Here is a 24850-nt window from a genome sequence, read left to right as displayed (position 1 = left end):
TCCCATCACCCCATTGGGTGCTTCCAGTAGGGTGGTTGACCAAGGCACCCAACACTCCCATCGCCTCCAGCTGGGTGCTCCCCCAACACTCTCATCACCCCCATTGGGTGCTCCCAGTTGCGTGGTTGGCCAAGGCGTCCATCACCCCATTGGGCGGTTGACCAAAGTGTCCATCACCCCATTGGGCGCTTCCAGTGCTCCCAGTTGGGTGGTTGACCACGATGTCCATCACCTCCAGTTGGATGGTTGACCAAGGTGTCCATCACCCCCACTGGGCGCTCCCAGTGCTTCCAGTTGGGTGGCTGACCAAGGTGTCCATAACCCCTAGCTGGGTGGTTGACCAAGGCACCCAACACTCCCATCACCCCACTGGGTGCTCCCACCACACCAGTTGGGCACTCTGAGTGCTCCCGGTTGGGTGGTCGACCAAGATGCCCATCACTTCTATTTGGATGGTTGACCAAGGCACCCAACACACCCATCAGCCCATTGGGTGCTCCCAACACTCCCATCACCTCCAGCTGGATGCTCCTCCAACACTCCCATCACCCCATTGGACACTCCCAGTGCTCCCAGTTGCATGGCTGACCAAGATGCACGTCATCTCCAGTTGGATGGTTGACCAAGGCACCCAACACTCCCACCACCCCAGCTGGGCTCTCCCAGTGCTCCCAGTGCGCCCCGTTGCCCCGGCCGCCCTACCTGGCGCAGGTTGCGGGTGACGCGGATGTCGTGCCAGCCGTTGTCGTTGAACTTGCCATTGACGGGCTCCACCAGCGCCTCGAAGGCGCCCGAGCCCAGGTTGATGACGAGCCACACGGCGCCGCTCTTGAGCGACAGGTTGACGTAGTCAGCGGATTTGCCCGTGTGCAGGAGGAGCCCGTTGCGCTGCAGTGTGCGGAACGACAGCGTCAGCTCGTCCGTGCTGCTCTGGATCGGGTTGTGCGACAGGTCGTAGCAGAAGAACTCGTTGCCTTTGAATGTGGCCACATACTCGTCCCGGCCTGCGGGGACAGACGGCACCAAACACGATGGGGAGTTTGCAACGGGGCCTTTGCAACCAGGACCTCGCAACCGAGCTTTGCAACAGGGACGTTGCAACCAGCACCTTGCAACAGGGACCTGCAATGGGGACTTTGCAACCAAGATGTTGCAACAGGGACTTTGCAACGGGGTCTCGCGTGGGGACTTTGCAAGCAAGGCCTTGCAATGGGGACCTTGCAACGGGGACCTTGCAACGGGGACTTTGCAACCAAGATGTTGCAACAGGGACTTTGCAACGGGGTCTCGTGTGGGGACTTTGCAAGCAGGGCCTTGCAATGGGGACCTTGCAACGGGGACCTTGCAACGGGGACCTTGCAACGGGGACCTTGCGACCAAGACACTGCACCAGGGTCTTGCACGGGGACCATGCGCCTGGGATGTTGCAATGGGGTCTTGCACGGGGACTTTGCAATGAGGACATTGCAACGGGGACCTTGCACAGGAACATTGCACCAGGGTCTTGCACGAGGACTTTGCACCAGGGGCTTTGCAATGGGGACATGGCAACCGGGACCTTGCACCAGACACTTTGCACCAGGGCCTTGCACGGAGATGGTGCCCCAGGGGACCCAGGCGTCCGGGGGGTCACTGACCTTTCGCCGCCTGCTGGATCTCGCTGGCACCGGGACCGGGTGACCCCTCGGTGACCTCGGCGGGCCCTGGGTGGGGGAGGGGGGAGGGAGGGAGGGGCGTCAGGGGGTGGGGGGAGGGGCGGGGGGCGCGCGCGTCCGTGCAAGGAGCTGCCCCTCCCCCCTTCCACCCTCCCCCCGTCCCCGTGCAAGGCGGCCGCCCCTCCCCCCCCGCCCCGTGTCGCACGAGCCACAGACACGATGTGGGGGGATGGGGGGGGGGGATGGGGGATGGAAGGTGAGGGGGGTGGGGAGGATGGGGGAGGGGGGGGGGATGGGGGGGATGGGGTGGGGGCGGGGGTGAGGATGATGAAGTGATGGGGGGGGGGATGGGGGGGATGGGGTGGGGGCGGGGTGAGGATGATGAAGTGATGATGGTGGGGGGGGATGGGGGGGATGGGGGGGATGGGGTGGGGGCGGGGTGAGGATGATGAAGTGATGATGGTGGGGGGGTGGGGGGATGGGGGGGATGGGGGGCCCGACGGCGCTCGCGGGGGGAGGGGCGCGTCATTACCTTGGCTCGTGACTCGCAGGTGGGCGGGACCTTGGGGGGGAGGGGGCGGAGCCAAAGCAACGGAAACCAGCGAAAGCGAAAGTGACGGGGAGAAAGCGGAACCGGGCAAGTGAAAGTGGTTTGGGGAAAAAAGGGGGGAGTAACGAAAGCGAAAGTAAAAAGGGTTAAAAAAGCCAAAGTGAATTTTAAAAGATGAAAGCAAGAAAAAAGCACAAGAAAAGTCGTAAAAACAGCGGAAAGAAGAAAATAAGGAAAAAAGGCGGAACAGTAAAAAAGTCAAAGTAATTAGGAAGAGGGAAAGTGAGAAAAGGCAAAAGGTTTTTTTTAAAAATGGGAAAAGAGAGAGAAAATGAAAAAAGAAAGAAAAAGTGAGAAAAGGAAAGAAAAAGGAAAGAAAAAGGTCAAAAGGAGGAAAAAAAGCCAAAGGAATGAAAGGAGGAAAAAATAAAAAGGGGGAAAAATAATAAAAACGGGAAAATAATTTAAAAGGAGAAAATAAATCAAAAAAAGGAAAAATAACCGAGAAAAGGAGAAATAGTTTAAAAAAGCGAAAAAAAACCAAAGGGGAAAAAGAATCAAAGACAAGACAAAATAATTGTAAAAGTCGAAGCAATAATGAAAAAAAGTGAGAAGGTTTTTGAAAGTCAAAATGAGAACGAAAGAAAAAAAGGGTTTAAAAAGAGGGAAAAAAGCAAAAAATGAAAAATTTGGAATGAATGAAATGGTTGAAAATGATGGAAAGAGGAAAAACAATCAAAGAAACCACAAAATGGGCAAAAAGTGAAAAGGATGGAAAAAAATAAGGAGAAAAATGATATTGAAAGAAGGAAAAAAGAAAAATAATTTAAGAGTGAAAAATAATAAAAAAATTAAAATGGTATAAAAAAGAAAAAATAATAAGAAATTAACACAAAAATTAAAAATAATAAAAATTTCAAAATAACACAGTTGTCAAAGATAATAATAATAAATGATGCCATTAGAAAAAAGTAATAGTAATGAAAAAATTTAAAAATTAACACAGAAAATAATAATAAAAATGATGCAATAATAAAATATAATTAAAATAATGTAATAAAAATATAATAAAATTTTAAAAATTAAAATGAACACCAAAAAAAATTATAAAAAATTATGCAAAACCAAAAACGTTAAAAAATAATAACAAAAAATGAACACAATAATAAAAAGTAACAAAAATGATGCGTTAAAAATAACAATAATAAAATTTTTTTTAAAAAAAAATAATACGGTAACAAAAATAATAATAAAAATTACACAATAAAAAATAACGATTAAAAAATGACGCAATAATAATAAAAAAGAGAATAAAAAAATTAATAAGAAATAATAATGACGACAATAATTAAAAAGCCAACAGCCCAAGCGGGGGGAGAGAAGAGGCGTCACCGCGGGCCCCGTCACAACTTAAAGCGCTTTAACTTGTGACGTCATCGAAGGGATGCCGGGGGGGAGGGGCAGGGGACACGGGGGGGCGGGGACAGGCGGGGGGGGGAGGGGCCGCGCGCGCAGCCCCGCCCCTCCCCCCCCTCCACCTTCCCGCGGGTTTTTCCCCGATTTTGGGGGAAAAGCCTGGGGGGGGGGGGGGGGGGGGGAGGGGATGGAGACACGGGGGGGGGGGCGGGGGGAGGGGCGACCCCTCGCGCGGGGACCCCCCATCCCCCCCCTTCCCCCCACACCGGGGTCAGCGGGGGCTCGTGCTCCTTGCACGGCCCTCGTGCGGCCCCCCCGCTCCTTGCACGCGCCCTGTGTGTCGCACGAGCCCCGCCCCTTGCACGCTCGTGTGTCGCACGCGCCTCGTGCAGCCCCACCCCCCCCCCCCCCGCCGTGCGCCGCACAAGCCCCGCCCCTCGCAGCCCGTCCGGCGCCCTCCGCCCCGCCCCCTCCCGGCCCCTCCTCCCCATTGGCCGCCGGCGCCCCTTCATTTGCATCGCCCCTCCCACGCACCCCCCCCCCCCGCGGCGCCCCCCACGTCTCATTGGCTCGGCCGTCCCGCCCTCATTTGCATCCCGCCGTCCCATTGGGCGACCCCGGGGGTGACGTCATTGCCGGAGGGGGCGTGGCCGGGAGCGGCGCGTGAGGAGCCGTGAGCCTTGCACAGGGGCCCAGCTTTGCACGAGCACCGGGCTTTCCACGAGCGCCGTGCTTTGCACGAGCCTTGCACAAGCAATGGGCCTCGTACAAGAACCAAGCTTTGCAGAAGCACCACACCTTGCACGAGGACCAAGCTTTGCACGAGCACCAAGCGCTGTGCCTTGCACAACCCCAAACTTTGCATGAGAACCGAGCCTTGCATGAGAACCGAGCTTTGCACAAGTGTTGTGCCTTGGATGAGTGCTGAGCTTTGCACAAGTGTTGTGCCTTGGATGAGTGCTGCGCTTTGCACAAGTGTTGTGTCTTGCACACGCACTGAGCCTTACACCAGCCCTGCACGATGTGTGAACCCTGCGCTGTGCACGAGAGCGTGCCGAGCTTTGCAGGAGCCCTCGAGCTTTGCACGCTCCCTTGCACGACTGCTCAACCGTGCACAAAGCCCCCATCCAGCTCCGGGTGTGACGCTGCAATTTGCACGTTCCCACCCCTCCTTGCACAACCCCCAGCCTTGCACGACCCCCTTGCACGCCCCTCACACGTCCCCGCTCACCTTCCACCGCAGGTTCTTCCTCTGGGGGTCCCGGGGGGGGCAAGGGGGGGGAAGGGGAAGGATGCGGCGTTAGTGAGCGGGACCCTCGTGCCCCCTCATGCCCCCTGGTGCACGACCCCGGTGACCCCTCCCCCTCCCCGTGACCTTGGCCTGACCTTGGGGGGGGGACACACACGACCTGGGGTCTTGCACGACGGTTGTGTCACATGGGGGGGGGTTTGCACGTCCCCGCCACACGTGCAAGGGGGTTTGCATGCCGGGGGGGGTTGGGGACCCCCAGTGTCCCTGTGTCCCCTCAAGGACGTGGCCAGAGACAAAAATGTCCCCGCGGCGCCGCGGAAACGGTCGCCGGGGTGACAGGCGGCCCGGGTGTCTCCATGGCAACCGGTCGCCATGGCAACCGTCACCGCGAGGAAGCTGGGATGCAGTCGCCACAGCAACGCCCGTGGTTGTCACCGGCGGGGACGTGCGGGGGACACACACGCACGAGTCTTACACGAGGGGACACGCAAAGAGGGGGGGGACACGGGAACATGGAGGGACATGGGGAGACACGAGGACATGGGGACACATGGGGAGATGGGGGGGACACGGGGACGTGGGGGGACACAAGGACATGGGGACACAGAGGGGCACGAGGACACAGGGAGACATGGGGAGGTGGCGGGACATGGGGGGACATGGGGACACGGGGGGACGCGAGAACACACCGGGGGGGACATGGGGACATGGAGACACAGAGGGACACGAGGACATGTGAGGACACGGAGAAACACGTGGACACGGAGGCACGAGGATGTGCGACACCGTGAGGACGTCCAAGGCCATGAGGACAGCAAGAGATGGAGAAACACAAGGGTGCGAAGACACGAGGATGCACAACACCATGGAGAAACATGACATGACACCATGAAGACGTTCAGGGCCAAGAGGATGACCAGGGCCATGATGATGACCAAGGCCAAGAGCATGACCATGGCCAAGAGGGCGTCCAGTGCCATGAAGATGAAGACATCCAAGGCCACAAGGACACCAAGAGATGGAGAAACACAAGAACAGAAAGACACGAGGATGTGCAGCACCATGGAGACATCCAAGGCCATAACGATGACCAAGGCCATAACGATGACCAAGGCCAAGAGGATGTCCAGTGCCATGAAGACAAAGTTGTCCATGGCCAAGAGGATGTCAAGAGATGGAGAAACACAAGAACACAAAGACACAAGGACGTGCAACACCATGAAGACATTCAAGGCCAAGAGAATGTCCAAGGCCATGAAGACACCAAGACATGGTGAAACACAAGAACACAAAGACACGAGGACGTGCAACACCATGGAGATGTCCATGGCCAAGAGGATGTCCAAGACCATGACAACGACCAAGGCCAAGAGGACTCCAAGACCATGAAGACAAAGACATCCAAGGCCGTGAAAACACCAAGAGATGGTGAAACACGAGGGTGCAAAGACATGAGGACGTGCAACATGAGGACGCCCAAGGCCACAAGGACACGGAGCAGCCCCAGCACCCAACACCGTGAGGTTCCCCCGCGCCGCCCCACCGCGTCCCCCCTCTCACCTTCAGCGCAGAAGGGCCCGCGGTAGCCGGTGCCGGCGCAGTCGCACCGCAGCTCCCCCTGGCGCTCAGTGCAGCGGCCGCCGTGGGCGCAGGGCGGGTGGCGCCCGCACCGCGCGTCCCCCTCGCCCCGCACCCCCTGGGCTCCCAGCGGCGTCGCTGGCGCATCCCCGACCTTCAGGTTGGCCAACCAGCCGCGGAACGGCGCCTCGTACTTGACGGTGCTGAGCGTCAGGGCAGACAGACGGACGTCGGGTGGGATCCCCCCCACGAACAGGTCGCTGGCCACCACCATGTCGGCGCGGCGGGACCGCACGGCGCCCGCCCGCGCCTCCCCGTCCACGGCCAACGTGGCCTCGCGCGCACGCCGGGTGACGAGCACCATGTGCCAGCGCCCGTCATTGACTGTCGGCGGGGGCTGGAGGGTGGCGGGCTCGGCGCAGGCGATGCCGAAGCGCAGCCGCAGTCGCCCCTCGGCCACCAGCAGCTCCAGGAAGTCGCAGTTGCCACCGTCGTCCATGTAGAGCAGCAGCGCCCGCGACACGTTGGTCTTGAGGCTGAAGCTCAGTTGGCCGCCGGCACCTGGCGCCCACCGCCCGTAACGGGCCCATTGGCCCGGGGCACCCCCGAACTCCAGCGCCACCCCTGAGGTCCCCGGGATGAGGAGGGGACCCCAAGGTCAAGAGCGCCAAGCTCAGGTGGGCGCCCGAGGGGACGCGGGGACAATGCAGGGGTGGTGTGGCCTGGTTGGACGGGGGGAGGTGTTGGGTCTTGGGTTCTAAACAGGCTGTGGAGTCTTGAGGGACCTTCGAGGCTGGAGGGGCCCCCAGTCCATGGGGGGAACTTGGGTTCTAGGTGGCCCTTGGGGCCTTGCTTGGCCATGGGGTCTTGGTTGGCCATGGTCTCTAGATGGGCTGTGGGGCCTTGGTTGGCCATGGGGTCTTGGTTGGCCTTTGTCTCTAGATGGTCCTTGGAGGCTCCGTTGGCCGTGGGGCCTTGGCTGGCCATTGAGCTTTCATGGACCTTCATGTCCATGGGGCCTTGGTTGACCTTGGGTTCTAGATGGTCCTTGGAGGCTTGGTTGGCCATGGGGTCTTGATTGGCCTTGGTATCTAGATGGGCCGTGGGGATTTGGTTGGCCTTAGAGCTTCCACAGGCCTTCAGGTCTAGCCAGGGCATGGGGTCGTGGTTGACCTTGTTCTCTAGATAGTCCTTGGAGCCCTGGTTGGCTTTGGGGCCTTGGGAGACCTTCCCGTCCAACCGGGCTGCGGAGCCATTGTTGATGTTGGGTTCTAGATGGTCCTGGAAACCTCGGCTGGCCACAGAGCCCTGGTGGGTCATGGAGCCCCCATTGGCTTTCGTCTCTAGGTGGTCCTGGGAGCCCTTGTTGACCATGAGGCCCTGGTTGTCCACAAGGCCTTGGTTGGCCATGGAGACCTGGTTGACCGTGATGCCTTGGTTGGCCGTGAACTCTTGGTGGGCCTTAGTCTTTAGATGGTCCTGGGAGCCCTGGGCAGCCATGAGGCCTCGGTTGCCCATGATGAGGCCCCGGTTGCCCATGATGAGGCCCCGGTTGCCCATGATGAGGCCTCGGTTGCCCCCGACAAGGCCCCGGTTGCCCCCGACAAGGCCCCGGTTGCCCATGAGGCCTCGGTTGCCGGCGGAGCTGCCGTTGCGCTCAGTCTCTGGGTGGCCCTGGGGCCCCACGTGTCCCTCGGTGTCCGGGGGGGTCATGGCCACTGGGGGGCCCTGGGGGGGCCCTGGGGGGGCCCGGCCACCCCCGTCCTCTCACAGCCCCATGTGGGGGGTCCAGTGGGCACCTGGCGGGGATAGAGAGCATGAGAGGGGACCCAGGCGTCGGGGCCCCCCCCCCCACCATCCGTCTCGTTATCAACCCCGTTAATTAACCCCGGTCACCGCAGCAACCCGGGTGCTGCCATTATGCAAATGAGGCCCCAGGTTATTTATAACACCCCCCCCCCCCGGTGGGTAATGGGGCTCATTAACATGCGCTGCATAATTAGCCAATCACATTAACTGCTGCACCTGCAAGGGGGGGAGGGGGATTGACAGCAACGACCCCCCCCATGACACCCCCTCCCCCATCCCGGGGCACCCAGGCATCTGGGTGGGGCACCCCCCCCCTCCCAAAAGGGGACCCAGGCATCCGGGGGGGCTCCCCCTCCCCTCATAGCCCCCCCTGCCCTACCCCCTCCAGGGGAGACCCAGGCATCCGGGTGCCCCCACCACCCCGAGGTGTCCTCAGAGCCTCCTCCCCACACCCCCCCGGCATTAATTAATTCATTAATTGACTGATGCCGCCTGATGGGGGGTGGAGGGGGCACCCGGACGCATCGGTCCCCTTTTAGGGGGAGGGAGGGGTGCCCCACCCGGACGCCTGGGTCCCCTGTGGCTCCCGCGGGCGCCTGAAGGTCATGGGGAGGAGAAGGGACTTGGAGGGGGGGCTCCGGGGGACCAGGCATCCAGAGGGGACCCAGGCCATCCGGGAGGGGACCCAGGCGTCCGGGAGGGGACCCAGGCGTCCGGGTGCTCCAGCCCCTCCCCCCTCCATGAACACGGCCTTGCACACGCACGTGCAGACGTGTGCAAACCCCGTGCAACCCCGCCTTGCACACGCCCGTGCAAACCCTCGTGCACCCCCAGCCACACCCCCCCGGTTCTGCGCCTGCACACTCGTGTGCACCCCGGCTTTGCACACACACATGCACACTCACGTGCACCCCAGTTTTGCACATCCACGCCCTGCACATGTGTGTGCATCCCAGGTTTGCACGCACCACACACTCATGTGCACCCCAAGTGTGCACAGACACACCCTGCGCCTCAGTTTTGCACAGACACACCTTGCACGTGCATGTGCACCCAGGTTTGCACACACACACTCTCGTGTGCACCCCAGGTTTGCGCGCGCACACACACACACACACTAGTATGCACCCTAGGTTTGCACACCCCCCTGCACACACTCGTGTGCACCCCAAGTTTGCATGCACGCTCATGTACACCCCAATTTTGCACAGACACCCCTGCACATGTGTGTGTGCACCCAAATTTTGCACAGACACACTCACACGCGCCCCAGTTCAGCGTGCACCCCCTGCACGCTCATTGCACCCCCGTTTTGCACACGTGCTCCCCTGCACGCTCATTGCACCCCCGTTTTGCATACATGCCCCCCTGCACACTCACGTGCACCCCAATTTTGCACACGTCCCCCCCCTGCACGTGCACGTGCACCGCAGTTTTGTACATGCACACACACACACGTGCACCCCCAGTTCCCCCCTGTCCCCATGCACCCCCAGCACCCCGGGTTCATGCTCCCTGCCCGTGCAGCCCCCTTTTGCACACGCGTGTGCCCGTGGGGAACCCAGGTGTCCGGGCCCTGCACCCATGGGGGGTGGTTGGGAGGGGAGAGGGGCAGGATCGGGCCCCCAGACCCTGCAGTGATGGGGGGGCAGGATGGGGCCCTCACAATAAGGGGTGTCCTGTCCCCCCCCGACCCTGCACGGTGATGGAGGGGAGGGCTGTGACCCCCCGGTACCCTCAAACCTGCCCCCCTACCCGGACCTCTCCAAACCTGCACCCCCGGGTACCCCCAAACCTGCATCTCCGCCTGGACCCCCCAAACCTGCATCATCCCACCAAAATATCCCACATCCCTGGTACCCCCATCTTGCCCCCCCCATCCTGCATCCCCCCTCCATAGTTTCCCCCCACCCCACCACGGGTACCCCCTGTTCTGCACCCCCGGGTACCCCCAAACCTGCATCGCCACCTTGCCCCCCCCAAACCTGCATCTCCATCCTGACCCCCCGTCCTGCATCCTCAGGTACCCCAAACCTGCATCCCCATCCCGGTCCTCCCTGTATCCCCCCATCCTGACTCCCCCATCCCGGGTACCCCAAACCTGCGCCCCCCATCCCGCCCCCCCCGGTCCCCCCATCCCACATCCCCCCCCCAATATCCACATCCCGCCCCCCCATCCCGGGTACCCCCTATTCTGCACTCCCTGGTACCCCAAACCTGCATCTCCATCCCGGTCCCTCCTGTATCCCCCCCCATCCTGACCCCCCATCCCGCGTACCCCAAATCTGCCCCCCCCATCCCGCCCCCCGCAATCCCCCCATCCCGCATCCCCCCCCCAATATCCCCCATCCCTGGTACCCAAACCTGCAACCCCCGCTCCATATCCCCCCCTCCTGCATCCCCATCCCTGGTACCTCCCTGTATCCCCCCCATCCTGCGTCCCCTCCCCAAACATCTCCCATTCTGACCCCCAATTCCCGGTGCCCCCAATTCCTGGTGCCCCCACTCTCTCATCCCCCCCCTCCATCCCCCATTCCCTCCCCCCCCCGCCAAATCCCCCATCCCTGGTACCCCCATCCCGCATCCCCCATCCCCCCCCGGTCCCTCCCTGTATCCCCATCCCCGCCCCGCCCCCCCCCCCCCCCGGTGTGTCCCCCCCCAATATCCCCCCCCCACCTGCCCGGGCGGTGTCCGCGTGTCCGTCTGTCCGTCCGTGCGTCCCCGTGTCCCGGCCCCCGCCGCTTCCGCAGTCCCGCAGCTCCCGCCCCGCCGCGGGCGCGCGCCTCAGCCCCCCCGCGGGCACGCGCTCGGCGACGGGCACGCGCGTCACCGTCCCCCCCCGCGCGCGCGTCCCCGTGACCCCCCCCCCCCCACCCCCATCGGCTGCCCCACAGACACCCTATAGACACCCCCCACAGGGACCCTATTGATACCCCATAGAGACACCGCAGCAGCTCCGTAGGGACCCTGTAAAGACCTTGTAGATACCCCACAGAGACCCCTATAGAGACCCCACAGACATCCCATAAAGATCCCATGGGCACCCCGCAGCTGCCCCATAGACACCCCATGGAGACCCTATAGAGACCTCATGAACACCCTATAGAGACCCTATAGATACCCCATAGGGATCCCACAGCTGCCCCATAGAAACCCCATAGAAACCCCTATAGACACCCCATAGAGACCCCATAGACACCCCTATAGGGACCCTATAGATAGATACCCCATAGACACCCCACAGGGAGCCCATATGGCCCCACAGCTGCCCCATAACCAGTCCCGGCCCCCTTAGTCTACCCAGTACGACCAGTCCCTGTACCCCCAGTTCTGCAGGAGTCCAAGTGCCCCCCGGGGGGACCCAGGCGTCCGGGGGGACCCAGGCGTCCGGGCGCAGCTGAGCCCCATGGGAGGCTAATTAGGGCTCGTTAACGGCAGCTGCTAATGAGGGACCCCCGTACTGAGACGTGGGGAGGGGCGGGGCCCGGACGCCTGGGTCCCTTCCTGCCCCACTCACCCCCCAGCTGGGGACCCAGGTGTCCGGGTGATGAACAGACGGACAGACGGACACAGAGTTTATTCCCGAGGGACAAGCGCTGCCCCCCCCCCCCCATCCCCCTCCCTCCAAAAAGAGGACCCAGGTGTCCAGGCCCTATAGGTGGGTGTCGAACACACCATCCTCCAGCTCCTGCAGCTCCGGGGGGGCTTCTGGGGGGGTGGAATTGGGGGGTGTGAGGGGCCCGGACGCCTGGGTCCCCTCAATGTGGGGGTCCTGGACGCCTGGGTCCCTCCAGGCCGAGGGTTTTGGGACCCCACCTGGAGGGGGCCGCGGGGGGGCCCGTCGGGGCCAGGGCATCGCGAGGCTGAGGGAGCGGCCGCGGGGGGGGCCCGGGGGGGTCTCGGTGACACTCGGGGGGGTCTCGGTGACGCTTTGGGTGCGACGGCGACACGGGAGGCGCAGCCGCTCCCGGCAGCGCGGGTGGCACCGCAGGCCGCAGGCTGGGGGGGGCGCGGAAATGAGCCCTGGGCACCCCAACCCCGCCCCGCACCGCTGACCCCCCATTGCACCCCTGACCCCCCCCATGACCCCCCCATTGCACCCCTGACCCCCCATGACCCCCCATTGCACCCCTGACCCCCCATTGCACCCACAATCCCCCCATGACCCCCCCATTGCACCCCTGACCCCCCCCGGCCCCCCCATAGCACCCCTGACCCCCCCATGACCCCCCCATAACACCTCTGACCCCCCTGGCCCCCCCATAGCACCCCTGACCCCCCCACGACCCCCCATTGCACCCCTGACCCCCCATTGCACCCACAATCCCCCCATGACCCCCCCATTGCACCCCTGACCCCCCCCGGCCCCCCATTGCACCCCTGACCCCCCCATGACCCCCCCATAACACCTCTGACCCCCCCTGGCCCCCCCATTGCACCCCTGACCCCCCCCGGCCCCCCATTGCACCCCTGACCCCCCCATGACCCCCCCATTGCACCCCTGACCCCCCATGACCCCCCATTGCACCCCTGACCCCCCCTGGCCCCCCCATAGCACTCCTGACCCCCCATGACCCCCCATTGCACCCCTGACCCCCCACGACCCCCCCATTGCACCCCTGACCCCCCCACGACCCCCCATAGCACCCCTGACCCCCCATGACCCCCCATTGCACCCCTGACCCCCCCTGGCCCCCCCATAGCACTCCTGACCCCCCATGACCCCCCATTGCACCCCTGACCCCCCATTGCACCCACAATCCCCCCACGACCCCCCATAGCACCCCTGACCCCCCCCGGCCCCCCCATAGCACCCCTGACCCCCCATGACCCCCCAGTTTCCCCCCCCAGTTTCCCCCACTCACCACGGCACTGCAGCCCGGGGCTGGTGAACCCCAAAATCTGGGGGGGACAGGGGGAATTAGGGGGTGCAGGGTGTTATGGGCGCCGGGGGGGGTCGGAAGGGTTTTGGGGTGCAGGTTTTTGGGGTTCTCACCAGGTCCCCACATTGTGCGCAGCGGGCGGGGCGCAGGGTGCTGCTCCCCTCGAAATGGTGGGGGGGTCCCGCGGGGGCCCTGTCCCCCCCTTGGCTGCAGCGCAGGAAATAATCCAGGAGCTCCCCCCGGCTCAGGCTGCCGTCCCTGCCCCACACAATCCATGGGGCCCAGACGCCTGGGTCCCCTGGGGACATGGTGGGGGAGGTGGGGGGGTCTCTATGGGGGTCACTGGGGTGTCCCCCCGGCTCAGGCTGCCGTCCCTGCCCCACACAATCCATGGGGCCCGGATGCCTGGGTCCCTCATGGGGGGGTCCTGGGGAGTTTGGGGGTCCTGGGGTGGGGATCCAGAGGGGTTTGGGGGTCCTGGGGGTGACCTGGGGAGATTGGGGGGTTTGGGGGTGTCCCGGGGACGGGGGTCTCTGATTGGGGGGGTCCCTGTTTTGGGGGGGTCCCTGAGGGGGCCCCTGTTTGTTTTGGGGGGGTCCCTGTTTTGGGGTCCCCACCCGTTTGTGCCCACGTCCCCAAACCCCAGGGGGTTTTGGGGTGTCCCTGTTTTGGGGGGCCCGGGCGGGGTTGGGGGTCCCCATGTTTTGGGAGTCTCTGGGGGGGCCCCGGGGGGGTCCCTGTTTGTTTCGGAGGGTCGCTGTTTCGGGGTCCCCACCCGTCCGTGTCCACGTCCCCGAACAGCCGCAGCTGTGGGAAGTTCCCGCGCACGATCGCGAACTCGGCCTGGGAGATCCGCCCGTCCCCGTCCACGTCGAACTGGCGGAACAGGGTCTGGGGGACCCCCAAAGTCACCCCCGAGCCCCCCAGACCCTCCGGAGCCCCAAAGAGTCACCCCAGGGACCCCCAAACCCCCAGGGGCCCCCGTGAGATCCGCCCGTCCCCGTCCACATGGAATTGGTGGAACAGCGTCTGGGGGACCCCCCCAAAGTCACCCCCAGGTCCCCCAGACCCCCTGCTGCCTCCTCATCCCCCCAAGACCCCCCCATCCCTCCCCAAACACCCCCCAGCCCCCCCAGCGACCCCCGGCCCCTCCCCGGACGCCCAAATCCCCCCGGAACTCCCCCCAGCCCCCTTGCAGCGACCCCCGAATCCCCCCCCGGGCCCCCAGCCCCCCCCGGCCTCCCAGCCCCCCCCCGGCCCCCCAGCCCCCCCCGGCCTCCCAGCCCCCCCCGGGCCCCCCAGCCCCCCCACCTCCACCAGCTGCTCCAGGTGCCCCTGAAGCATCTCCGGGTCGGGCCGGGGGGGGTCGGGCAGGACCCAGGGGGCGGGGGGGGGCAGCGCCGGGGGGGGCCCCGCCTGGGGACACACACACATGGGGGTCAGTGACCCCCCCGCTGCACAGCCCCCCGGTGTTGTGCACCCTCCCCTTTCAGGAACAGCCCTTTTGGCACTCGCCCCCCCCATTGCGCACCTGTGTCGCACTCGGGGGGTCACACCCCCACTTGCACACTCACGGGGGTCACACCCGCGCTTGCACACTGATGTGCACACTCGGGGGGTCACACACCCCCCTGCACACCCATTTGCACAATTGGGGGGTCACACACCCCCCTGCACACCCATTTGCACACTCGGGGGGTCACATACCCCCCTGCACACCCATTTGCACACTCGGGGGGTCACACGTGCACTCGCGCACCCATTTGCACACTCGGGGGGTCACACCCCCCCCTGCACACCCATTTGCACACTCGGGGGGTCACATCCCCCTGCACACCCATTTGCACACTCGGGGGGTCACACCCCCCCTCGCACACCCATTTGCACACTCGGGGGTCACACACCCCCCTGCACACCCATTTGCACACTCGGGGTCACACCCCCCCTCGCACACCCATTTGCACACTCGGGGGTCACACCCCCCCTCGCACATCCATTTGCACACTCGGGGGGTCACACCCCCCTGCACACCCATTTGCACACTCGGGGGGTCACACCCCCCCCGCACACCCATTTGCACACTCGGGGGGTCACACGTGCACTCGCGCACCCATTTGCACACTCGGGGGTCACGCCCCCCTGCACACCCATTTGCACACTCGGGGGTCACACCCCCCTGCACACCCATTTGCACACTCGGGGGGTCACACCCCCCCCTGCACACCCATTTGCACACTCGGGGGGTCACACCCCCCCCGCACACCCATTTGCACACTCGGGGGGTCACACCCCGCTGCACACCCATTTGCACACTCGGGGGTCACACCCCCCTGCGCACCCATTTGCACACTCGGGGGTCACACCCCCCTGCACACCCATTTGCACACTCGGGGGGTCACATCCCCCTGCACACCCATTTGCACAATTGGGGGGTCACACACCCCCCTGCACACCCATTTGCACACTCGGGGGGTCACACCCCCCTGCACACCCATTTGCACACTCGGGGGGTCACACCCCCCCTCGCACACCCATTTGCACACTCGGGGGTCACCCCCCCTCGCGCACCGATCCGCACGCGCCGGGGTCACCCCCACGCACACTCACGGGGGGGCCGGTGCGGGGCTCGCGCTGCAGCGACAGCTGGTAGAGCTGCTGCTCCGACACCGACAGCTCCAGGGACACCTGCGCAGTTGGGGGTGCAGCGGGACTGGGGGGGCTCGGGGGGGCTGGGGTGCGGGGAGGCTCTGGGGAGGATCTGTGTGGTTTTTGGGGTGCAGGGGAGGTCTCAGGGGAGTGGGGGGGGGTTTTGGGGTGCAGGGAGGGTCTTGGGGGGTTGCAGGGTTTTTTGGGGTGCAGGGAGGGTTCCGGGTGGTTTTTGGGGTGCAGGGGGGGTCTCGGGGAGTGGGGGGGGGTTTTGGGGTGCAGGGAGGGTCTTGGGGGGTTGCAGGGTTTTTTGGGGTGCAGGGAGGGTTCCGGTGGTTTTTGGGGTGCAGGGGAGGTCTCAGGGGAGTGGGGGGGGGTTTTGGGGTGCAGGCAGGGTCTTGGGGGGTTGCAGGGTTTTTTGGGGTGCAGGGAGGGTTCCGGGTGGTTTTTGGGGTGCAGGGGAGGTCTCAGGGGAGTGGGGGGGGGTTTTGGGGTGCAGGGAGGCTCTGGGGAGGATCTGTGTGGTTTTTGGGGTGCAGGGGGGGTCTCAGGGGAGTGGGGGGGGGTTTTGGGGTGCAGGCAGGGTCTTGGGGGGTTGCAGGGTTTTTTGGGGTGCAGGGAGGGTTCCGGGTGGTTTTTGGGGTGCAGGCAGGGTCTTGGGGGGTTGCAGGGTTTTTTGGGGTGCAGGGAGGGTTCCGGGTGGTTTTTGGGGTGCAGGCAGGGTCTTGGGGGGTTGCAGGGTTTTTTGGGGAGCAGGGAGGGTTCCGGGTGGTTTTTGGGGTGCAGGGAGGGTCTTGGGGGGTTGCAGGGTTTTTTGGGGAGCAGGGAGGGTTCCGGGTGGTTTTTGGGGTGCAGGGGAGGTCTCAGGGGAGTGGGGGGGGGTTTTGGGGTGCAGGGAGGGTCTTGGGGGGTTGCAGGGTTTTTTGGGGTGCAGGGAGGGTTCCGGGTGGTGTTTGGGGTGCAGGGGGGGTCAGTGAGGCTTGAGGGGTTTCGGGGGTGCAGGGGCGGTCCCGGGTGTTTTTGGGGTTCGGGGGGGTCTCACCGTGAGCAGGTTGAGCAGGTCGGGGTCGGCGCTCACGGGGGGGCCGCCCCCCCCCAGCAGCCCCCCCAGGATGGCGAAGCGCTGCTGCAGTTTGGCCGCGTGGGGGCGCTCGGGCCCCGCCCAGTCCGGCAGCGCCTCCTCCAGGGCCACCAGGTCCCGCAGGTGGATCCCGAGGGCGGGCAGGGGGAACCCCCCCCCGGCGCCGCCCCCCCCGGGACCCCCCGCACCGGGAACCGCCCCCAGCAGCGCCCGGTACCGCCGGTAGTTCCCCCCCGCGCTCATGGTATCGGCCAAGCGGGACCAGAGCTGGGGGGGGAATTGGGGGGACATGGGGGATATTTCGGAGCTGAGCAGGGCAGGGGGCGGCGTGCCCCCCCCCGGCCCCCCCTCGCCCCACCTGAGCGATGTCGGGCGGCAGCAGCGCCACCGTGCGGCGCAGGCGGGTGACGGCGCCGTGTCCCAGCCCCCCAACCACGGACAGGAGCGAATTGAAGTTGCGAAGCTCCAGGAGGCTCTGGGGGGATGTGGGGCAGGTTATGGGGCGGGTTATGGGGCGGGATGGGGGTCAGGGCGCTATGGATCAGGGTTATGGGTCCGGCTATGGGTCATACTGTGGGTCACAGGTGGGTCAGGGTTATGGGTCCTGCTATGGGTCAGGCTATGGGTCAGGGCTGTGGGTCAGAGTTATGGGTCAGGGCTGTGGGTCACACTGAGGGTCATGTGTGGGTCAGAGTTATGGGTCAGGGCTGTGGGTCAGGGCTATAGGGCAGAGTTATGGGTCAGGGCTGTGGGTCACACTGCGGGTCACGTGTGGGCCAGGGTTATGGGTCAGGGCTGTGGGTCAGGGTTATGGGTCAGGGCTGTGGGTCACACTGCGGGTCACGTGTGGGTCAGGGTTATGGGTCCTGCTGTGGGTCAGGGTTATAGGTCAGGGCTGTGGGTCAGGGCTGTGGGTCACACTGTGGGTCACAGGTGGGTCAGGGTTATGGGTCAGGGCTGTGGGTTACACTGAGGGTCACGTGTGGGTCAGGGTTATGGGTCAGGGCTGTGGGTCAGGGTTATGGGTCCTGCTATGGGTCAGGGTTATGGGTCAGGGCTGTGGGTCACACTGAGGGTCACGTGTGGGTCAGGGTTATGGGTCAGGGTTATGGGTCAGGGTTATGGGTCCTGCTATGGGTCAGGGTTATGGGTCAGGGCTGTGGGTCACACTGCGGGTCACGTGTGGGTCAGGGTTATGGGTCAGGGCTGTGGGTCAGAGTTATGGGTCAGGGCTGTGGGTCACACTGCGGGTCACGTGTGGGTCAGGTGACGTCACCTGGGCCGTGCGCAGGAAGCGCTCGACGACGCGCGCGCGCTGGGCGGGGGTGGGCGGGGTCAGCACGAGCAGCTGCACCCAGCGCGCCACGCGATTGGACAGCGCCACCGCCCCCTGCAGGGCGGGGCTGCGCGCGGCCGAGCCGCAGCGGGCGAAGCTGCGGAAATCCTGCAACTGCGGGGACACGTGACCGGGACACGTGACCGGGACATGTGACCGGGGACATGTGACCGGGGACACGTGACGGGGGACACGTGACCGGGACACGTGACGGGGACACGTGACCGGGACATGTGACCGGGGACACGTGACGGGGGACACGTGACCGGGACACGTGACGGGGACACGTGACCGGGGACACGTGACCGGGACACGTGATGGGGACACGTGACGGGGACACGTGACCGGGACACGTGACCGGGACACGTGATGGGGACACGTGATGGGGGACATGTGACGGGGACACGTGATGGGGGACACGTGATGGGGACACGTGACGGGGACACGTGACCGGGACACGTGATGGGGACACGTGATGGGGACACGTGACGGGGACACGTGACCGGGACACGTGATGGGGGACACGTGACGGGGACACGTGACCGGGACACGTGATGGGGGACATGTGACCGGGGACACGTGACCGGGGACACGTGACGGGGACACGTGACGGGGACACGTGACGGGGGACACGTGATGGGGGACACGTGACCGGGGACACGTGATGGGGGACACGTGATGGGGGACACGTGATGGGGGACACGTGACCGGGGACACGTGATGGGGGACACGTGATGGGGGACACGTGACCGGGGACACGTGATGGGGGACACGTGACGGGGGACACGTGACCGGGGACACGTGATGGGGACACGTGACGGGGGACACGTGACCGGGGACACGTGATGGGGACACGTGATGGGGGACACGTGACCGGGGACACGTGACGGGGGACACGCGACCGGGGACACGTGATGGGGGACACGTGACGGGGACACGTGACGGGGACACGTGATGGGGGACACGTGACCGGGGACACGTGACCGGGGACACGTGACGGGGGACACGTGACCGGGGACACGCGACCGGGCACACGTGACCGGGGACACGCCCCTTGCACGAGGGTGTGTGACACAAGGGACCCGCCCCGGGGTTGTGCAGGGGAGGGGACACGGGTGGGACCCCAGGGGCGCGTCAGGGCAGGGCCGGGACAGGGCGTGGCTGGGGAAGGGCGTGGCTGGAGCAGGGTGTGGGCGGGGCCTGCTCAGGGTGTGGGCGGGGCCAGTGCGCTGGGTGTGGGCGGGGCCAGTGCGCTGGGTGTGGGCGGGGCGTGCTCAGGGTGTGGGCGGGGCCGGTGCGCTGGGTGTGGTCAGGGCGCGGTCAGGGTTTGGGAGGGTCCGGTGCGCTGGGTGTGGTCAGGGTGGGGTCAGGGTGGGGTCAGGGCGTGGCCGGGGCGTGGTCAGGGTGTGCCCGGGGTGTGGTCAGGGCGTGGCTGGGGTGTGGTCAGGATGTGCCCAGGGTGTGGCCGGGGCGTGGCCGGGGCGTGGCCAGGGCGGGGTCAGGATGTGCCCGGGGCGTGGCCGGGGCGTGGCCGGGGCGTGGTCAGGGCGTGGCCAGGGCGTGGTCAGGGCGTGCCCGGGGTGTGGTCAGGGCGTGGTCAGGGCGTGGCCGGGGCGCGGTCAGGGCGTGGCCGGGGCGCGGTCAGGGCGTGGCCGGGGCGTGGCCGGGGCGCGGTCGCTGACCCTCACTGCCCCCAGCACCCGCCGCTCCAGCGCCGTCAGCAGCTGCGCCAGCGCCGGAGGCTCCACCCGCTCCAGCAGCAGCGCCGCCTTGCGGCGGGGGGGACACACGGTGGGGGGCACGGGCTCAGGGGGACACGCAGACACGGGGGGACGCACAGGCTTGGGGGGTTCCTGCTGGCCCCCCCCGGGCTGCAACCTGCACATGACACACACTCAGTCCCCCCCAGTCCCCCACCCAGGTCCATGAGGCTTTTGGGGACCCCCCCACCCCCCTTTTGTGTCCCCCCCCACCTCCCCATCCCCACAAACCCCTGAGGATGTTGGGCCCCCCCCGGGCCCCCCGGCTCCCCCTCCAGCCCCACGTACCCGTGAGGGTTTTGGGGACCCCCGTGCCTCCTCCAGTTCCCCCCGCATCCCCATGAGGTTTTTGGGGACCCCCACTCACAGTCTCTCCAGGACTCCGAGGATTTTGGGGACCCCCCCCCCCCATCCCCATGAGGGTTTTGGGGACCCCCCCCCCCCTCACAGTCTCTCCAGGTCCGTGAAGATTTCGGGGTCCCCCCCGGGCCCTTCCAGGGCCCCCCCCAGCTCCCGCAGCCGCTGCAGGAATTCGAGGTCCCCCTCCAGCTCCTCGGGGAATGCGCGGACCCAGTAACTGGGGGGCGAAATGGGGGGTCGGGAGGGGGTCCCCAAATGGGGCTGGGGGGTCCTGGGGTGGGTTCGGGTCCCTGGGGGGATTTGGGGTTCCCAAATGGGGATTGGGGGGTCCTGGGGGGTTTTGGGGGTCCCTGGGGATTTTGGGGGTCCTGGGGGGATTTTGGGGTCCCAGGGATATTTGGGGGTCCCTGAGAATGGTTTGGGGGTCCCTCAGGGGGTTCGTGGTCCTGGGGGTGTTATGGGGGTCCCGGGGCGGGGGGTTGGGCGTCTGGGGGGATTTAGGGGTCCATGGGGGTAGTTTTGGGGTCCCTGGGGGGGTCTGGGGGTCCCAGGGAGGGGTTTGGGGTCCCTGGGAGCAGTTTGGGGATCCCAGGAGTGGTTTTGGGGGTCCCGGGGGGGGTTGGGGTCACTCACCGCACGAGGTGTCTGATTTTGAGGTGCAGGGCGGGACCCTCGGCCGAGCCCCCCGAATCCTCCAGCGTGTGGGGGTTAAGGAGCCTGAGCAGGGGGGTTTTGGGGGGTCCTGGGGGGTTTGGGGAGTCCCCGGGGGGATCCCAGGGGGGTTTTGGGGTCCTGGCGCGTCCAGGGGGATTTAGGGTTGTCCCAGGGATTTGGGAGGTCCTGGGCAGGGTCCCAGGGGTCTGGGGGATTTTGGGGATTCCCGGGGGGGTTTCGTGGTGCAGGGTCCCCCAGGATATATGTGGAGCAGCCGCCGCGCCAGCTCGGGGGGGGGCAGGTACCAGGGGTGCAGCATCAGGAACAGCCGAACCAGGTGGGGGTCGTGAACCTTCCCCTGTGCGTCTGGGGGGGACACCCCGAATTAACACCCGGGGACCCCAAATTAACCCCCCCCGGACACCAAATTAACCCTCAGGGGCCCCAAATTAATCCCTGGAACCCCCAAGTGCCCCCCAGAAACCCAACCCCCCCCCCAAACCCTGGGGACCCCCCAGAACCCAGGGGCCTCCCGCCCCCCCCCAGTGCCCCTCAAACCTTGAGGACACCCCCAGACCCTCAGGCCCCCCCCAGACTTGCCCCCCCATTCCCTGGAGCTCCCCCCACACCAGACCCCCCCCCCCAGGGCCTCCCCCAAACCCCGAGGGTCCCCCCAGCCCGGCCTCCAGGGCCCCCCCAAATCCCGGGGATTCCCCCAGACCCCCAGGGACACCCCGAAACCCACCCCCACAATCCCTGGAGGCCCCCAAATCCAAGCCCCCACCAACCTCCAGGCCCCCCAAAACCCCCGGGCTCTGCACAAGGCTCCAGGGACCGCCCCAAGCCCCCAGGTGCCCCCACCAAAGGCCTCCACACAGCCCCCAGGGCCCCCCCAAATCTCGGGGACCCCCCAAACCCGAGTCCCCACCAGCCCTCCCCCAGAGCTCCCCCCCGTAGACCCTCAAACCCCAGAGGCCCCCAAAGCCCCCGGGGCCCCCCCCAAACTCCAGGGACCCCCTGAGACCCCCAGGCCCCCTCAAAACCCCCGCCCCCCCACCAAAGGCCTCCACGCAGCCCCGCAGCAGCTCGTCCAGCGTGGGGGCGCGATCCAGGTCCAGGGTGCAGCTCATGGTGGGACCTCAAAACCGGGGGGACACCCCGAACTGGGGGGAGGACCCCAAACTGGGGGGACACCTGAAACTGGGGGGAACACCTCAAAACTGGGGGGACACCCCAAAATGGGGGGGGGGGAGGGGGCCTGGGGGGGTCTGGCGGTGCCCTGGTCCAGGGGATCCTGGTTTGGGGGTCCCTGGGGGCCCAATCCCGGTCCAGGGTGCAGCTCATGGTGGGACCCTGAAACTGGGGGGACACCTGAAACTGGGGGGACACCTCAACACAGAAGGTGGGGGTGGGGGGCCCCAGTTTGGGGGTTCATGGGGTCCCGGTTTGGGAGTTCAGGGCGGGGTCCCCTGGCCTGGGGGGGGCTCGTTTTGGGACGCTGTGGGGCCCCCAGTGCTGCCCCCCCCCACTCTTGCACAAGCATCGCATGGGGCCCCCCCCCCGCCCCGCACCCCCAACCCCCCTCCGGGCCTGCGCACCCCGATAAGGCTCCACTTCCTCCACCCCCCCGCTGTCCTGGAGTCGTCCCAGTGTCGGGGTGCGGGGGGAGCTGGGAGGTATGGGGGGGACCGGGGGGCGCTGGGGGGACCAGGAGGAGCTGAGGGCGCTGGAGGGAGCTGGGGACGGGGGGGAAGGCGCCGGGAGCCCTGGGATGCGGGTGCAGGAAGAACTGGGAGGGGGCACCGGGAGCACTGGGATGCGGGTGCAGAAGGAACTGGGAGGGGGGCACCGGGAGCCCTGGGATGCGGGTGCAGGAAGAACTGGGAGGGGGCACCGGGAGCACTGGGATGCGGGTGCAGAAGGAACTGGGAGGGGGCACCGGGAGCACTGGGATGCGGGTGCAGGAGGAACTGGGAGGGGGCACCGGGAGCCCTGGGATGCGGGTGCAGAAGGAACTGGGAGGGGGCACCGGGAGCCCTGGGATGCGGGTGCAGAAGGAACTGGGAGGGGGCACCGGGAGCCCTGGGATGCGGGTGCAGAAGGAACTGGGAGGGGGCACCGGGAGCACTGGGATGCGGGTGCAGAAAGAACTGGGAGGGGGCACCGGGAGCACTGGGATGCGGGTGCAGAAGGAACTGGGAGGGGGCACCGGGAGCACTGGGATGCGGGTGCAGAAAGAACTGGGAGGGGGGCACCGGCAGCACTGGGATGCGGGTGCAGAAGGAACTGGGAGGGGGCACCGGGAGCCCTGGGATGCGGGTGCAGAAGGAACTGGGAGGGGGCACCGGGAGCCCTGGGATGCGGGTGCAGAAGGAACTGGGAGGGGGCACCGGGAGCCCTGGGATGCGGGTGCAGAAAGAACTGGGAGGGGGGCACCGGCAGCACTGGGATGCGGGTGCAGAAGGAACTGGGAGGGGGCACCGGGAGCACTGGGATGCGGGTGCAGGAGGAACTGGGAGGGGGGCACCGGGAGCACTGGGGTGCGGGTGCAGAAAGAACTGGGAGGGGGGCACCGGCAGCACTGGGATGCGGGTGCAGAAGGAACTGGGAGGGGGCACCGGGAGCCCTGGGATGCGGGTGCAGAAAGAACTGGGAGGGGGCACCGGGAGCACTGGGATGCGGGTGCAGAAAGAACTGGGAGGGGGCACCGGGAGCACTGGGATGCGGGTGCAGAAGGAACTGGGAGCGGGGCACCGGCAGCACTGGGGCGCGACTCTGGGGGACACCCCGGGGTTCCCGCTCGCCCCCCCCGCCCCTCACTCCGGCCCCCCCCGCCGCTGCTGGATGCCTGATTCCCCCCCGGACGCCTGGGTCCCCACCTGCTCCAGCGGCTTCGGCGGCGACAGGAGGACACGGGGGGGGGCGGGACGCGGGGGGTGGGGCCGGGGGGGGTGGGGCCGGGGGGGGAAGTGGTTTGTGGTTCAACAGAAACTCCTGCGTCCCCTCCCGGACGCCTGGGTCCACTTGGGTGGGGGGCCCCCGGACGTCCGGACCCCCCTCCCCGTGTCACCCCCGAGGGAACCCAGGCGTCCCGCGGAAGAAAACCAGAGAAAACCCCCAATTTCCTCCATTTATTTTATTTTACTTTATTTTATTTTATTCTACTTCATTTTATTTTGCTTTATTTTATTTTACTTTGTTTTACTTTGTTATTATTTTGTTTTGTTCGTTTCCTTCCTTTTTTTTTTGGCACCCCCTCACCCCAGTTCTCCCAGAAACGCCACTGGGGCCACCCACAGTTCCCTCTGCCGGGGGGGCGTGGAGAAAAAGGCCCTGGGGAGTAGCTCTGGGGTGGGGGGGGCTCCACGCAAACCCCGGGAGCTCCCCAGAGCCCCTCCAAACACCCGAGTCCCCCCAGGGGCCCCCAAACCCCCCCCCAGCCGAGCACCGGATCTCAAAAGTTGGGGCTGGGGAACCCCAGGGGTTCGCGGGGCGGGGGGGGAGGAGGCTCCCTGGCGTCTTCCCGGTGGCGCAGTGGATGAAGCGCTGGCCTTGTAAACCAGCGGTTCTGGGTTTGAGTCCCGGCTGCGCCGAGTCCCGACCCTCGCAGTCCCGGGGGCGCTGGCAGCACCTGCTGCACCTGCAGGAGGGGAGGTGGCGAAAACGCACCCCAAAGTTTTTTAAGGTCAGGTTAGGGGTGTAGGGTCGTTAGGGTTTAGGGTCAGGGTGAAGGTGGAGGCTTAGGGTCACGGTTAGGGTCATGGTCCCCGGGGACACCGAGGGGACCCTCCTGGGAATCACGAAGGCACCTGGATCCGAGTGGGGTGTCACCTTCAGAGCCCCCCCAATGCTGTGGGGGCCCCCCAAATG

At 65.3% G+C, this 24850-nt stretch overlaps 2 protein-coding genes across 2 annotated transcripts in view; both read right to left on the bottom strand.

The window, feature by feature from the left end:
* LOC136002786 (neurexin-2-like) overlaps window positions 1–8164 on the bottom strand; it is a gene marked incomplete at its 3' end in the record, with an annotated part of 31877 nt that extends 23713 nt beyond the window's left edge. The window contains 5 exon segments of the mRNA XM_065658013.1: window positions 703–1004; window positions 2188–2217; window positions 4853–4873; window positions 6434–7075; window positions 7237–8164. Of these exon segments, the coding sequence (XP_065514085.1) occupies window positions 703–1004; window positions 2188–2217; window positions 4853–4873; window positions 6434–7075; window positions 7237–8164 (1923 nt within the window).
* A 3732-nt stretch (window positions 8165–11896) lies between these two features.
* Window positions 11897–23889, bottom strand: LOC136002785 (RAS guanyl-releasing protein 2-like). The gene is made up of 16 exons (XM_065658012.1): window positions 23860–23889; window positions 22038–22180; window positions 21244–21346; window positions 20960–21025; window positions 20415–20543; window positions 19895–20084; window positions 18147–18320; window positions 17229–17345; window positions 16832–17137; window positions 15751–15828; window positions 14455–14559; window positions 13919–14034; window positions 13257–13401; window positions 13126–13162; window positions 12077–12259; window positions 11897–11968 (listed from the first exon to the last, which is right to left on the bottom strand). Exons 2-16 carry the CDS (start codon window positions 22108–22110, stop codon window positions 11913–11915), a joined length of 1878 nt encoding a protein of 625 aa, XP_065514084.1. The 5' UTR covers window positions 22111–22180; window positions 23860–23889; the 3' UTR covers window positions 11897–11912.
* Between the last annotated feature and the right edge of the window lie 961 nt (window positions 23890–24850).

The sequence above is a fragment of the Caloenas nicobarica genome, unplaced genomic scaffold (genome assembly GCF_036013445.1).
Source record: "Caloenas nicobarica isolate bCalNic1 unplaced genomic scaffold, bCalNic1.hap1 Scaffold_365, whole genome shotgun sequence".
In the NCBI taxonomy this organism is placed as follows: Eukaryota; Metazoa; Chordata; class Aves; order Columbiformes; family Columbidae; genus Caloenas; species Caloenas nicobarica.
Note: the sequence above shows the minus strand (reverse complement) of the source record. Positions and strands in the feature narration are given on the sequence as shown.

Excerpts from the sequence above, each read along its gene's own strand:
- LOC136002785 (XM_065658012.1), bottom strand. The coding sequence starts at position 22,110 with ATGAGCTGCACCCTGGACCTGGATCGCGCCCCCACGCTGGACGAGCTG. Across the intron at positions 21,026-21,243 it reads GCGCGGCGGCTGCTCCACAT|GCTGGAGGATTCGGGGGGCT; the intron begins ATATCCTGGGGG and ends TAACCCCCACAC. Across the intron at positions 20,085-20,414 it reads TTCACGGACCTGGAGAGACT|GTTGCAGCCCGGGGGGGGCC; the intron begins GTGAGGGGGGGG and ends TGTCATGTGCAG.